We start from the raw sequence: 14,159 nt of genomic DNA, 5'->3' as shown, positions 1-14,159 counted from the left end.
ACGGGCTAGATAAAGGGCATCTAGCAACACTATATTTTGGCCGTCAACTACCTAGGCTAGGCAACCGTAACTAACCACGCAAGAGTTGGGGCTTTCTTTTTTCTTTTTTCTCATTCCTTTCATACAACCTATATTTATGAATCTCAGAAAGCCTCATGTGCCAGACTGCACGATGCCTTTAGTAAGATATGACTTGTGCATGTGTGTATATATACAACTACCCCAACAGACAAATTGGGAAACCAACCGGTGCACGTGGTTACTGAAATACACATGCATCCTGTTTGGATGTTCGCAGCGCTACGCTGAACAAATATTACAAGTCATGTAATCACAACGCTATTCATTTCTTGGGCCTTGCCGCGTATGACAAAAGATCACTACTGACACGGGTGTTGGTGACAGTCACAAAAGAGTCGAGTGTATCGTATAGTCTTGTGTTGGGGCCAAATGCATAAATCGTGTTATCCTTCCATCCATGGTATCTACCAGAGAGAACAATAAAAAGCCGTAAATCATTGTACATAATTCCCGTCAACGTCGCATGAAAAAAAATAAAAATCATACTATGCCCTCGCTTAATCAGAGTCGTCATCAAGGCCACGGCTGCCGTGCTTCTTCTTCTTCTTCTTGTCGAAGGCGTGTTCCAGGACATTGGCGCCGATGGCGCCGGCAATGGCAGCACCGGCAGTCCCTAGGAACCCCCCGCCCGCCTTGTGAGCAGCCCAGGCGGCGCCGCCGCCTCCAACGAGGGTTGCGCCGAGGCCACGCTCACCATCGGGACCTACAGCGCCCTCGGGCCCGCCGGGGCCGCCGGAGCCAGTGGGACCAGTGGCATATTGGCCCTGCGAAGCGCCTGCGGCGTAGTCGGCGGCGGCACCGCCAGACTGGCCGTATTGCTGGGATGGCTGGGGCGAGTGGCCGCGGTTGTCGTACTGGTTGTTGTTGTAGCCCTGCTGGGGCTGGCCGTAAGACGGCTGTTGTTGGCTGTATTGGTTTTGGTAGCCCGACTGCTGGCTGTACTGCTGCTATGAGAGATTTGTTAGCTTGCCTTGGAGTGACGCTTGGAATAACGCGGGTTTGGCGTTGTCCTTGTTTCTTACCTGCTGCGGATAACTGCCCTGCTGGCCGTAGCCCTGCTGCTGGCCGTAGCCTTCCTGGCCGCCATATCCGGACTGCTGGCCGTAGGTAGGCTGCTGGGGATAGCCGCCGCCGCCGCCGCCGTAGTAACCCTGGTTGGACATTGTGGTTGTTTGTGTGATAAGGGACGCTTGTGATGGTATTGACGTTGTCGAGATAGATGGATGTTTTGATAGGGGAGGCGAGAGATGAGTGAAGTTTGGGGAGAGGAAAAGCAAAGTGCGCACCTGGAGGACATGGCCGACTTAAATATCATCTGACAGAAGGCCGAAAGCCGTGAACAAAGCACTCAAGCGTTGGATCAAGTGGGGGAGCGCAAGCCAAGCACTGGCAGGCCGGGGTCTTTGACGGCGGCCACTGGCTTGCTCATCGGCCGCACGTCCACCTATGACGGCAGCACGTTAGGCATAGTACGGAGGAGTATGGGACACCAAAACACGTCAACTGGTCTAGGACAAAGTGCGCCTTGTTGGTGGCCCGGTGAAACGCAGCACTTGAGCGTCGATGGTGGCGCAGCAAGGGACCACACGACTGCACCGCCTCGGACAGGGGGCCGTCATTGGGGGACCTGGAGGGACATGCCGAGAGGGCACCTGGGCCGTTTGGGGCTGCGGATAGAATGCGACAGAGCCTTCTAGATGGGGGCGCATCAGAGGCGGGATAAAAATGGCCGTGGCTATTCAGCGGGTTGATGTCTTTGGCGGTTCAAGAGCCGCCGCTATGCTTGTGACGAACATTGGAATGTTTGGGGGCGAGTCTACGGAGCGATGCGACTGCTGCTGGACACAACAACCCGACGGCCAGGCTAGCATTGAAGTGGGCCGCAGACACACACGCAGCGTCAACTGGTCCGTTGGTCCATCAACGTGGCTGGTGTACTGGCACACTGGACAATAGCCAGGCCCAGACTCTCTGTGCATATTACAAGTGGTAAGTTATTATTAGGCCCGATGCAACCATCGCCGACACACTGAAGCGTCTGTCGTGATGCACCTCCAAATGTGTGGTCCGTCCCCTTTGTGTACATGCCACTTTGCCCCGGCATGCCCGGCGAACAAGTTCCATACATGAGCCTTGGGAGTGGTACTGGCTATACGATGGGTGACTTTGCGTGCCTGGTATTGCAAGAACACGCCGAGGCACACTAGCGCAAAGAAACAAGAGACAAAAGACCAAAGGGGGCTGTTCTGTTGTTCTGTCTGCAGGCAGCATCACTGGCATAGCACACGCACCGGATGACGAATCGCAAACAGCGTACGGAGCAGAGAGAGACTCGAGGTTAGACCTCGACGCCAAGACGCCAAGCATATCCGCTCAGCCGGCCACTGTGGTCTTCAAGGAACCGCCGAGTAGAACTGGCGACTGGAGTCATGCATGCCACCATCGCATACATCATCTCCGGCTTGTTCCCAAAGCCTCACAGCCATTTCCAGGCACCTTGCATGATGAAAACACACAACAGGTTGCGCACGTACTAACTATTATTACTCCATTGCCGGCCAAAAAGCCTTCTCGGCCGCCAGCAGCTCTCGCCACTTGGCCAACGACCGCTCAACAAGCTCGTTTCTAACCTCGTCTCCCGCGCCTCTAGTGCACTCCACAACGCCATCGTCCACGATTTTGCCAAGCCGGTCGACAAAGGCAACAAACTCGGTGCCAGTCCAGTTTGGAATGAACTCGGTGCGCAAGGCCCCGTCATCGGCATCTCCGCCTCCGAGCTCGCCCAGCTCACCCAGCTCACCCAGCTCACGCTGGCGGTTCCTGGCCCACGTCCACGCCTCCAGATAGCACTTTTCCGTCCCGTAGAAGACGACGGCGCATTCTAGCCACGGCAGTGTCGCGCTGGTGCTGGGGCCAAGCCCGCCAAAGAGAGCTTCGAAGCGCCGTAGGCCTTCCAGCTTGGCGCTGTCGGGGACGTGGCCGTCCTTGTCGGCGGGCAGGTTGACGCTGATGCCGAACTTGCGAGCCGTGTCGACAAACAACTTTTCTTCGCGGCGGATGTTGACCATGGCGTCGATGAGCCAGTCCAGGAGCCGCGTGGTTGCCGTCTCCCTGTTACCTTGTGACGGCGGCGGCACCGTCTCCGGGAGGGGCAGGAAGCTTAGCGTCTTGCCGATTCCTTGGATGTATCCCAAGATGTAGAGACGGTCGTTGGCGAGCCATTGTCCCAGAATATCTTTGGGGACCTTGCCCTCGGCTGCTCGCTTGAGAAAGGTCGACTGGGTAGCCTGCCGGAAGCCAGCGGCGTCGGAGGAGAGGAGGGTTTCGGTCAGTGAGAAGTGGGAGTCTGCCATGATGCCGTTGTCCGGCTGTCTTCTTGCCTACGAGACTAGTTGATCTGGAGGTTGGCTCGGTAGGCACCGAGACCAAGAGAGCTTGGTTCTTTTGGCTATCTTGGGCCGATGAATTCCCCGCACGTACAAGGACCCGGGCATCAACTGGTTAGCTTTGGGCCTATTAATCTTGCTCGGGAGAGAAAATCGCCCGCGGCGAACGAAATGGACAGCCAGTGTGCGGCAGCTTGGGAGTAGCAGCAGTTGCCAGGACGGAGTTCAAATACTGCGCCCCACGTTCAGATGAGGGCACCTTTTGACGTCACCGACCGTTTTGCTGTATTGCGCTTTAGGGTCTCGCAAAAACCAGGTGGGTTGAATTTCGCCAGAGACGGATATAGCAATTGTGAGCGCCTCAGCAGTCAGCTACCCAGTATGTATTGCAATCTTCAAACAACGTGGGCAAGTAATTAACAAAGTAAAAATAAAACAAAACAGACCCAACCTCACATTTCACAAGATTTTCGTCTTGGCATTCAATAGAACTCAAAAAATCTATCATTTACGCTGATTAGTATTTTAAAATGCCAAATTCTACATTGGTACTGGGCACCTGTATCTAACCATGTCGTGTCATTTAATATACAAAAAGCCCACGTGCAAAGAAATTTACTGCTCGAAAGGCCCGGCGTACAACAACTCGTCCTTGTCGCCGTTCATGTGATCCCAAAGAGAACGGGCCTCCTCGTGAACATTTCGTGTGTGCAATGTCTTGTTCAAGCCAGCCAGCTCCGCGTTGGCAGTCTCCCTTTCTAATTGCACTGTTTCCCCCATGAGTTAGTACTTTTCTTTTCCCTCCAAGTTTCCGGAGAGGGGGAGCATGCTCACCATGTAAAAAGACGGCGGTCCTCTTCCCGCTGTACAACGCATGCGGCACGTTGGTCGAATTGTCCGAGTTGCAGTCGCCAACGGCGTAGATTCCAGGGACGCTGGTGACAAGACCCTTTGTAGGGTCAACACCTAGTTTCTCGCCGTACAATACAACGCCGGCTTCCTCTCCGACTTTTGAGTATTGCTCGCTCTTGAAGCTGGCTAGGAGGGCGGCCCGGGTGACAGAGACCCCGTCGGTGAAGTAGACACGGAAGAGATCGTACTCCGGGTACGAGGGCAGGCTGGGGTCGGCGTTGGGGTTGGAGCCATTCTTTAGGCGCTCTATTGATGCAATGGTGCGGTTCTCAACTGTTACGTTGTGTAGATTGAGGTAATCCTGCCAGCGAGGATTGCTCTTCTCAGTGGCTTCACGGTTGGAAGGGGTGTCGGTGCCATTGACAAAGGCAATGATGTCCTTGTTGAGAGTGAGGATTTCGCGAACCGTACCGGGGACACTTGTGAGGGGACCGAGTAGACCGATGGACTGGTCCGCATGCTCGTAGCCGTCGCACCAGGGGCACCAGTAGATTCCTTTACCCCAGTTCTCGCCGAGACCGGGAGTTTCGGGGAGGAGGTCCTTGAGCCCAGTGCCGAGGACGACCTTGCGGGCCGTCAGATTCTTCACCTCGTTGTCCTGGTAAGTACCGGTTACGGTAAAGTAGGTGTTGTTCTCCTGTGCTGTGATCTTGGTCACAGTTCCGTTGGTCATGGAAACAGTGTCATAATGGGATATTTGTTTCCGGGCTGCCCAGCGATAGTATGCAGGTTGAACACCTGTTAAACCCCTCTTAGTTAGCAAAACGGTCATCTGAACCGGCGAAACTAATTTCATCGTGGGTAGCCGTACCGTCAAATCCCAAAACATCGTGCATGTGTCTTGTAGGACCATTTCTGTATACACCCGAGTCTACCAGCAAGACATTGCGACGAACACGTGCCAAGGCACTCAGAGCAGCCAGCCCAGACGGACCGCCCCCAACAATGATTGCATCATAGTCAATCTTGGGCTCGGTATCCGTCACGGGTGCTGCCGAGGCCAGCAATGGCAGCACGGACAAGACGGTAACAGCACCGAACCACATGATTCAGAGGTACCGACGCAAGGTGTCACGGCAAAGGTGAAGGTGCTGAATTTGCTTTTGATGATGATGAAAAAGCTCAGGCCGTGATGATTCGGTTAGAAGACAGGACAAGACGGCTCACGCGAGGGTAGGCCCGGATACTTATGGCTGGACTAGACATGAGCAAGGGGGACAAACCGTCCGAGACACTCACAATGTGGCCCAAGTGAGCAATCTCGGCACATAATGGCATCAGACAGTCCATGTCTCTCAACCCCACTGAAGCGTACCGACATCAATTGATGTTGCCGGCGCCCATCCGGACATCTCCACCTGTCACCGGTAACTTCTGGGATATAAGCTGTAAGAATGAGGAACCTGAGCAAGATATTGGCATGGGAGCTAACCGATTAAGCATCTTCAGTGACCAAGTAGGAAACCAAGGCCCTACAGCCCGCTGAAAACAAGGATTCGCCCTTGCAAAACGCGGGACAGCGTACGGTGGCGCCAAGATGTTTGTGCTGGAGATCCTTGGTATATCGCTCAGGCCGATGCTACGTTAGGCCACCCGGGCGCAGGAAGTTGTTCACCTTACGTCTTCGAAATGATTCCTCGCTTCGGGCTCCGGCCCCGTACGGCTGGTTCTAACGAAAAGAGAGTCGGGTCATGGATTCGGCCCATGTTGTTTGTGAGTCGCTGATTTGCGACCCCTTCCGATTATGCGGTGTTCCGGGAGGCCCTATTAGTTTCCCACGGCCACTCCATGCGTACTACCAAGTTGACCCATTTTTGTGTTCTTATTTCTGTCTTCTTCGTTTAGGTTAATTCATTGTAGGACCTGGATGCCGGGGAATCTTTGATCGTAGTCGTATTGATGCACGGTTTTAGCTTACAAGTTGAGACAATGTTGGAATGAACGGCGAGTTTTGTTGGCATTGGCTCGATGGAAAGAACAACCAGATAAACACGCAGCTGCACTATGCCCTTTAGGAAACAGGATCCACTTCTATCAATATTGATACGTTTTGTGGGGGAAGGCGCAGCTGCGTGACCGGTGATCAACTCTAAAATACGAGGTTCCGTACGTTAACTAAATGGGCGTAGACGGGTGGGGTTTAGAGGGCCCAACGCCGACATTGACATGGACCCAAGAGTCTAGACATGGGCTGTCCTTGAGCCTTGATCACGACCTAGTTTTACAGCCAGCGAGGTACCCCAGACTGCATGGGTCCGTATCGTACCAGAACGCTCGCTGTGTTTGCGTTTCGGGGCTCCCTACATGTGCGTATGGAGTATAGACATAGTGCGGCTTCGACTTGCTGTGCCGAACCAAGACGCAGGGAAAATGACATCACGGGAAATGCTTATTCTAGAACCCGTCGAAACAGCGCGGACGCCCCGAGAGTCGCTTCGGCATGAGCCGGGGGTTTGGGAGGCTCATCCCAGTGAATAGACGATTGATAAAGCAACGCAGCAATCTCCTCAATCTCTTTGAGTTTTCACATTTCAGTATTGAGTAGTGTAGGGTCCTGCTTGACAGTCTCTCGTGTCGCCATGTTTAGTATTTGGAAACTCGAATTCAGCCGTAGTTTCATAACTATTTCACCAGACAATGCCTAATGTATATGTTCAAATGATTCATCTCAGAAAGCATGGCTAGGTTCTTGCCGTGGTTCCTACAAGACTCTGACTTCGTCTCTACCATCGCAAAATGCGCTTCCAAGGACCGGCTATTTCCAGAGCCCATTTATTTTGGCTTTTAACCCGTTCCTATACGCATATCAACTGCATGACTTCGTCGCCATCCGGCGTCATGCGTCGGTTTCGCCGCATGCTCCTTGCAATAACTCACTCTCTCTGCCCTGCCCTGCCCTGCCCTGCCCTGCCCCGTCCCAGCAAGCTTGAACTTGCAGACTACCCAGGCATCGGGGTCGTCATAATGTCAACACCGACCTCTAATGCATCTGATTCTGGAACCAGAACAGCCAAGCGTAAAAGTGAACTATCCCTTGACACCGGATGCAATATGTTTCTACCGTCACACAACTCATGGCACAGCGGCTAATACCATGGTCTGAATCATCCCCTAGATACAAGAACAGCATCGCATTTGAACTCTGCTCAACTTGAGCGGAAGCGAGCCAACGACCGCGAGTCCCAGAGGGCCATTCGAGCGAGGACCAAAGAACATATCGCTCGTCTGGAGCAGGAGGTCCGCCGCCTCCGAAGTAGGAATTTCAACAGAGAGTTCCAGCATTTGTTACGATGTAATGAGGCTCTGGAGACCGAACTGCGACAATTCCGTGCGTCTGTTGCTGTCGGCTGTAACAGGCCTCCTGCATGCGCTCCCCGAGGAATGATAATATCAGACGCCTCGTTCACAAACAGGCAAGAGGCAGAACTGTTCGACCAGGCTTCGACAAGGGGTCGATACAAAGGAAATGGAGATCACAACTCCGGAAATGACATGAATCATAGCTCCCCGCGTTCAATGCCAGGCCAGCAGCATTCCGGCCAAGTTCAACACGGCGAGCAAGACCAGCACCCATCATTGACATATTTCAACGTTCCGCGCAGTGCTGCATGGCCACCGCAACTTGCGAAATCAGCCTCCACGGGCTGTTCGAGTGTTTCGTCCATAGGGGCGACCCCGGAATCATACATTCCGGTAGGAAATGCCACTAAGGGTACTCTTGGGCCCATTCCAACTGCGGTTGCGGACATGGGAGCCGTTAAATTTACGAACGAGGCAGCACATGATACACTGCAGTTACGACGAGATAAGGGTCTACCCTTGGCAGAGAGTGGGTGCGCCAACCAAGAGTATTCGGGTGCGCCATTTCCTTTGACTACGGACGCTGACATGTCGCTGGGAACGGTCTATGGAGGTCCGACACAACCACCTCTGCAAGGATCCATGTACTTGGCTGGTTATGAGAATTAACAAGGCTGAGGCAGAGATGAACGTCTATTTGGATGGAGAGGTTCACTGTGTAGGAGACACTGGGCTGTATTGCGATAGAAATTCCCTTTTTTTGGCACTGTACCGTATTTTGACGTATGTGAAGACATAGATTAGATAGTAACTTCTCACGTAGAATTAAAGAAACTTGACACTGCAGGGGTGGTCGTACAAAACAGCTTCTGGTGCACGGTGGGTAGAGTTAAATGTGTGTTATAAATCCCCGCATCGATGCATGCTCAGCAGGCCTTGATGTCACAATAGGAAGAATGCCGAGGGAAAGACGGAACAAAAAAGGATGTCGTCAGAACATGTCATTCAGTAGTCTAGATCAAGAAAGGCAACGAGATTTTCTGTTAAGAAGGAACAACAATGCCATACTTCTTGAATGGGAACGCTTCCAGAGTGGTCAGTTCCTCGGCCCATCCATCCCCAATCTCACCAACCTGGTGCATGTCCACGTCTCCAGCTTCTCCAGCACGACCGGCCAGAATCTCTTCCTCTCTGCCCGCAACCTCCTCCTTGAGCTTTTTGTGTGGGACCCAGACCACTCTCATTCCGGCTCTTCGGCCAGCCTCAACGCCTGGGACAGAGTCCTCAAACACGAGGCATTCTTCGGGCGTGATGGGCTTCTCGCCAGCTGGAAGGGAGTCGTTGATGGTCTTCAGGGCCAGCAAGAAAATGTCTGGGAGCGGTTTGCCCCGACCAGGTTGCAGCCGAGGGTCATCACCAAGCACACGGCGGTGATCTGGGAACATGGACAAAAGGTACCCCAGGTGGGCGGTTTTGAGCTCATAGTTGCTCTTGTGAGAGCTTGTCGCCAAGGCAATGTGGACATTCTTGATGTCCGGGTGCGAGAGTTTGGTGAGCAAGTCCACGACTCCGGGAAGCGGCTTAGTAGTCGGAAACACTTGGTTGTGGAAGACATGGAGCTGAGCCATGTACTCCTCTGTGCTGATGGGCAACTTTGCCCAGTCGAAGAAGATCTTGGTGGCTGCGGGACCGGGACGACCCTGGAGTTTGGCCTTGACAGACCAGGGAATCGGGGGCCGTCCATATTTGTCCAAGACGAGGTTGACGCAAAGCGTGTAAAGATCTTCTGTGTCAAGAAGCAGGCCGTCCATGTCGAAGAGACAGGCCCGAACAGGGGGGAAACTTGGATTGGTGTTAGCCCGATGTTTGCCGCCTTGCTTTTTTTTTCCCCTTTGCCACAGGAGGTAAATCGAAGGGAAGAAACAAACAAAAATGTTGGTTCAGGGGTGTGATACACTTACTCTGTTCTAGGCGCCATGGTGCTCGAGGAGGACTATGCGTGCATCTATGGAAGAGAAGTTGGTCAGAACAGCCGATACACGGAGCGACCACCTGAGCAGGAAGTTGGGACGAACGCTGGTCTCGACGCAAGAAAATTGAGAAGTTGGGGGAGAAACAGGTTTTATAACATGCGAGCGAATTAATTTTAAAATTTCCAAGTCTACTGGTCTTCCGTCTATGTCTCTGAACAGTGCAGGTTGTGTGTGTCTCCCACATGCACCTTTTGTTGTATGGCGTTTTCAATCCATTGGTGCTCCACTATTGATTGGCTTGCGGCCACAGCTAAGCTGCTCTGCGTCTTCTCTCCCTCTCACTCTCAGCCCCCTCCTTCGCGCGTCTCCACTTAGCTCTTTGTCTTCTGCATCTGTATCATCTCCGTTGCGCTCTCTGAACATGGCAGAATCAGCTGGCCATGACCCGTCAGACGTTGGCACGGTGCCAGAGATAGTCAAGTTCTCGATCGAGGAGGAGCAGGTGAGCCCAACCCTCAACCGGTCAACATGTCTGCCCGCTTGCCATCCACCTTGATCCTCACAAACTAACATGCATGTGTGCATCCGGTGGAAGGCATTGGTTGCCGAGTCAAATTCAATCAAAGCGGAGGCAAACGCCCTGTACTCGTCGAGGGATTATGAGAATGCACTGGCCAAGTACGAGGACGCCATATTGTCATGCCCCAACTACCTGCATTATGAACGTGCCGTTATTCAAAGCAACATGGCGGCCTGCCACTTACAGGTAGAGCAGTGGACAGAAGCTATCAAGATTGCTTCCAAAGCATTGGACGGACTGGTGGAGCTGGAGAAGACAGACACGGGTCTGTGCAACTCGATGAGCCCTTCGAAAGAGTCAGATGCAAGCGACAAGGAATCGAGCAAACCCTCATTCACAGACCCAGATGGCGTTGACGAGGAAATCATTAGTTCCGGCGCATCCCGTGCTGCTCCTGCACCATCACCGCCCAAGAATTCATCGGTTGAAACGAGGAAAGCCGACATTCAGAGAATCCGCACCAAAGCTTTGCTGCGGCGTGCGCGGGCTCGTTCAGAAGCTGGGGGTTGGCAAAATCTCGCAGGTGCGGAGGAGGACTACAAGACACTATCGACTATGCCTGGCTTGGGAGCTGCGGATTTGCGCACAGTCCGAAGTCAACTCAGGACACTACCCCCTCGAACAAAGGCCGCGCAGGAAAAGGAAATGTCAGAAATGTGGGGGAAATTAAAGACCCTTGGGGACGGCATATTGAAGCCTTTCGGCCTAAGTACCGACAATTTTCAGATGGTCAAGGACGATAAGACTGGGGGGTACAGCATGAATTTCACATCAGGAGGGGAGCCGTCAAAGCCGTCCTAGCCCGGACCTACCACAAAAGGCATCACCGCATACAAAACCATGATACCCTTGGCAGAAATTCACACACGACACCTTATGCATGCTGCTGGAGACTCGGCCACAAAACAGCTAGAATTTGATTCATAAACTAGGGGGCAAAGAACAAAAAGATCAAGAAATAAGCTGCACAACCTGTACGTTGCTCCCTGAAATACACTGATGTACAAAAACATTTTACATCCCAAAACTGAATGCTTGGAAGTCATTCCCACATATCGGTTGATACCAGGTTTTGTATGGTTGATCTACGTGACCAAAATAGGCCGACTCGAGAGGGTTATCAATCGGTGGTTCAGCCCTTGAACTATGTTGATTGATAAATTCCCACGATATGGAATTTGACATGTTTGCAGCCCTAAACCAAGATTGTTCACAGGGAAATGACACAGCCGAGACCGACTCTACTTCTGACAATTCCATCACTGCCATGTGCCATTGGCACGCCGTTTTATGTGCTTCTGAGCTTGTGTTGCTGCTGGACGTCTGAGCTTCGTGAAGAATCGAAGAAGCTTCTTCTCGTTCTTTTGGGTTTACCAACGATAAGAAGGCGACATTGACTGCTTGGAGGGCGATTGTCATGATACTACGATCACGATCGCTTGCCACGATTCCCATTACCTGACGAGCGTGATGCAACTGAAGTTCCTTCATTTCCGGCGACTGTTCTGATGACTCTATTGGATTTACTTGGGCGAGAATACACTGGGCCGTGTGATAGAATATTCTACCCAGCATTGCCGACGTCTGCGCCAGCCTATTGGACTGATGATGTTAGCGCACTGCACACATACATGTAGAGGTTGACGATTATCACTGACCAAAATTTCGGAAACGCCGACGGCTCAGTTGAACCACTCATAGCCAAGTAGCCAACTGGCCGCATAGATCTGGGACTGCAGTTGTTCCAGTCATCGCAGAGCTGCTTCAGCGCCTGCCACTCTGCGAGACGGTCAGAGAGCCTGGATTGGTGCTTGTGCGGATCAGAGGGATGATATGTCAGGGACGTTGCTCGGAAGTTGACAACCTTAGCCAGGATATAAAACGACCTGTGAACCCACGTCTGAGAGTCGCCGCCGTCCAGGTCGTTATCGTGGCTCCAATCTAGATCGAGTCCCCAATCGTCAGGGTGCCAGGCTACGACCCAATTCATGGATAAGCAGGATAGGACTTCCATGCCGATGCTCAGCCAGAAGCATGCAGCCGGGATGCCCGTACTGGCAGCATTCCATCCGCACTCTCGAATGAGTGCCCTTGCCCCAACCATGTGGCTCATTTTATGTATGGGCTTATGCGACATGGCCTCGTATACATTGAGCAAAATGGATGCCGTTGTGCAGTCGACAACGTTTCTCTCTGGGTTTTGGAGCATTCGAACGAGCTGCGCTGTGGCCGTGTTGTAGAGTGCAATGGCTCTGTCTTCTAATTCGGGCTTGCTGAAGGAGAGGTGCTTTGCTCCGCACGCCATCAGGGAGTTGAGAAGAACAGATGATTTAAGTGCGTGCCATGGAATCACCTGGGTGAAATGGTTGCCGCTATTGAGTGAGTCCATCCACACGCCGACACCATCGGCAAAGGCTTGCAGGTAATTGAGTTCGTCCTGAGTTGCGATGAACTCCATCATATCGTCATTGTATTTGCTGCCATATAGATTTGGCTCCTTTGTCATCACCAGTGTTTCCGAACTCCAGTCATTGCTCTTGGTCGGCCCATGGCAGATTAACGATGCTCTCTTAGAGTCTCGTAAACTAGAGGGCGTGTGAATCGGAAGCTCGTCTGAGTAGAACACTCCCGTTATAGACCAGTCTTGTCCACACGACCAGTCCATCTGGTCTACAAAGCTTTTCTGATTCCTGTATCCTGTTACTTTCGTCGCAGGCGGCCAGTTGGCAGCAGATGCACTGGCATGGCGGCTTGGGTGGCTGAGGAAGCTGTCTTCCATCTCGTCAGAAAGCTGTGCCTGCGCAGAAAGTTGGGCATGAATACTATTACAGCCTGCGGGATTGGCTAAGTGTAAATCTTTGGCAAACCGGTTCAGTTTATCAGGACTTGTGGTCTCTTTATTCGCCTCACGCACATCGGTATAGCGCTGTAATCCGCCTCGATATTCTGAGGCGATCAGACGTGACTCGTCACAGAATCCAACAGCTTCACCATGGTGTAATCAGTAGATTGTGGTATGAGGGGCGGCCTGGGTTCCGAGTTTACCTTTACAAACGCCCAAACACCGTTGAGGTGTCGGATTGTGCACTGTTATATCAAGGAAGCTGATCCTAAGACCTCGTCTGCAATTCCTTCCACTTTTGCGGCAGTTGATGCAGTCCGGAACTGCTTCGTCGCACTTGAGATGTCGCTCGCGACAGGTAAGACAGCCTGTTCGAACTCGTTTAAGCTTTGCCATTGCCCTCACGTCGATGCCGCTGTCTATAGACCCGAAAGGATTTCAGGGAAAGCGAATAGACTCCTTAAAGAGCATTAATTATTTTTTCGAAAATGATTGACCCAGGATGCTGGGGAGGGCTTATACATGCGCACGTGGCCGCCACAGAAATGCAGCATCATCAATATGATATGGAACCACTTATGACCTTGAGCATTGAGTTCTCTCAGTAGTTTGGTGCTACCAGTAATCCGAAGAGACCACTGAATCTACATCTTGGGATCTTGGCTGTGACACAAATGCGAGATCTGAGATGCGAGTTCAGACACTCGATCTGGCCAGGACTCTCGGTGTAAACGTGGCTCATGCACCAAGAATCCCTTGCCATTCGCCGGTATATTATTGACCGAATGTCACAGAAAATAAGTAATGAGGCTGTAAAGGATAGAGCCTAGGGTGCTATTGGCCTCGTAGCGAGTTGTCTCAATTTTTAATGGTTGAGCTGCCATGAGGTTAAGCCACACTTTGCTGCCAGGGGAGTAAGGAGAAAGCTGCAAAAGCCTTCCGCCAATACCAGCTGTCCGTGACTCTAGATTGGGTTATAGATTAAAACGGTAACAATTGACATCATTCGTTCTGCACATCAGAGATGCATTGGGGGATGCTAGCAGTGCTTAGCCGTGATGTCTCACCGCCGTTCTCGTGCAAGG

At 52.3% G+C, this 14,159-nt stretch overlaps 7 protein-coding genes across 8 annotated transcripts; 2 read left to right on the top strand and 5 right to left on the bottom strand.

The window, feature by feature from the left end:
- Positions 1 to 4: 4 nt before the first annotated feature.
- J3458_005387 (uncharacterized protein) lies at positions 5 to 1,329 on the bottom strand. The gene is made up of 2 exons (XM_066118773.1): positions 1,104 to 1,329; positions 5 to 1,028 (listed from the first exon to the last, which is right to left on the bottom strand). The coding sequence occupies exons 1-2, from the start codon at positions 1,242 to 1,244 to the stop codon at positions 579 to 581; spliced, it is 591 nt and encodes a 196-aa protein (XP_065976294.1). The 5' UTR covers positions 1,245 to 1,329; the 3' UTR covers positions 5 to 578.
- A 1,295-nt stretch (positions 1,330 to 2,624) lies between these two features.
- J3458_005386 (uncharacterized protein) lies at positions 2,625 to 3,434 on the bottom strand (the record flags this gene model as incomplete). The annotated part of the gene is made up of 1 exon (XM_007812412.2): positions 2,625 to 3,434. One exon carries the CDS (start codon positions 3,432 to 3,434, stop codon positions 2,625 to 2,627), a length of 810 nt encoding a protein of 269 aa, XP_007810603.2.
- A 648-nt stretch (positions 3,435 to 4,082) lies between these two features.
- J3458_005385 (uncharacterized protein) lies at positions 4,083 to 5,425 on the bottom strand (the record flags this gene model as incomplete). The annotated part of the gene is made up of 3 exons (XM_066118772.1): positions 4,083 to 4,234; positions 4,302 to 5,117; positions 5,191 to 5,425. The coding sequence occupies 3 exons, from the start codon at positions 5,423 to 5,425 to the stop codon at positions 4,083 to 4,085; spliced, it is 1,203 nt and encodes a 400-aa protein (XP_065976293.1).
- Positions 5,426 to 7,343: 1,918 nt separating this feature from the next.
- On the top strand, positions 7,344 to 8,348 carry J3458_005384 (uncharacterized protein; the record flags this gene model as incomplete). Its single annotated transcript, XM_066118771.1, has 2 exons — positions 7,344 to 7,401; positions 7,495 to 8,348. 2 exons carry the CDS (start codon positions 7,344 to 7,346, stop codon positions 8,346 to 8,348), a joined length of 912 nt encoding a protein of 303 aa, XP_065976292.1.
- Positions 8,349 to 8,666: 318 nt separating this feature from the next.
- J3458_005383 (uncharacterized protein) lies at positions 8,667 to 9,854 on the bottom strand. Of its 2 annotated transcripts, XM_066118770.1 has the most exons (3): positions 9,755 to 9,854; positions 9,641 to 9,684; positions 8,667 to 9,521 (listed from the first exon to the last, which is right to left on the bottom strand). In XM_066118770.1, the coding sequence occupies exons 2-3, from the start codon at positions 9,655 to 9,657 to the stop codon at positions 8,723 to 8,725; spliced, it is 816 nt and encodes a 271-aa protein (XP_065976291.1). In that variant the 5' UTR covers positions 9,658 to 9,684; positions 9,755 to 9,854; the 3' UTR covers positions 8,667 to 8,722. The 2 variants fall into 2 exon arrangements, with proteins under 2 accessions (XP_065976291.1, XP_007810601.2); XM_007812410.2 differs by lacking the exons at positions 9,641 to 9,684; positions 9,755 to 9,854 and having other exon boundaries at positions 8,667 to 9,625.
- A 132-nt stretch (positions 9,855 to 9,986) lies between these two features.
- J3458_005382 (uncharacterized protein) lies at positions 9,987 to 11,251 on the top strand. The gene has a single exon (XM_007812409.2). The coding sequence runs from the start codon at positions 10,224 to 10,226 to the stop codon at positions 11,031 to 11,033; it is 810 nt and encodes a 269-aa protein (XP_007810600.2). The 5' UTR covers positions 9,987 to 10,223; the 3' UTR covers positions 11,034 to 11,251.
- J3458_005381 (uncharacterized protein) lies at positions 11,247 to 13,625 on the bottom strand (the record flags this gene model as incomplete). The annotated part of the gene is made up of 2 exons (XM_066118769.1): positions 11,891 to 13,625; positions 11,247 to 11,826 (listed from the first exon to the last, which is right to left on the bottom strand). The coding sequence occupies exons 1-2, from the start codon at positions 13,009 to 13,011 to the stop codon at positions 11,247 to 11,249; spliced, it is 1,701 nt and encodes a 566-aa protein (XP_065976290.1). The 5' UTR covers positions 13,012 to 13,625.
- Between the last annotated feature and the right edge of the window lie 534 nt (positions 13,626 to 14,159).

The sequence above is a fragment of the Metarhizium acridum genome (genome assembly GCF_019434415.1).
Source record: "Metarhizium acridum strain ARSEF 324 chromosome Unknown scaffold_31, whole genome shotgun sequence".
NCBI lineage: Eukaryota > Fungi > Ascomycota > Sordariomycetes > Hypocreales > Clavicipitaceae > Metarhizium > Metarhizium acridum.
The sequence above is the reverse complement of the archived record's forward strand: the minus strand, read 5'-3'. Positions and strand labels throughout refer to the sequence as shown.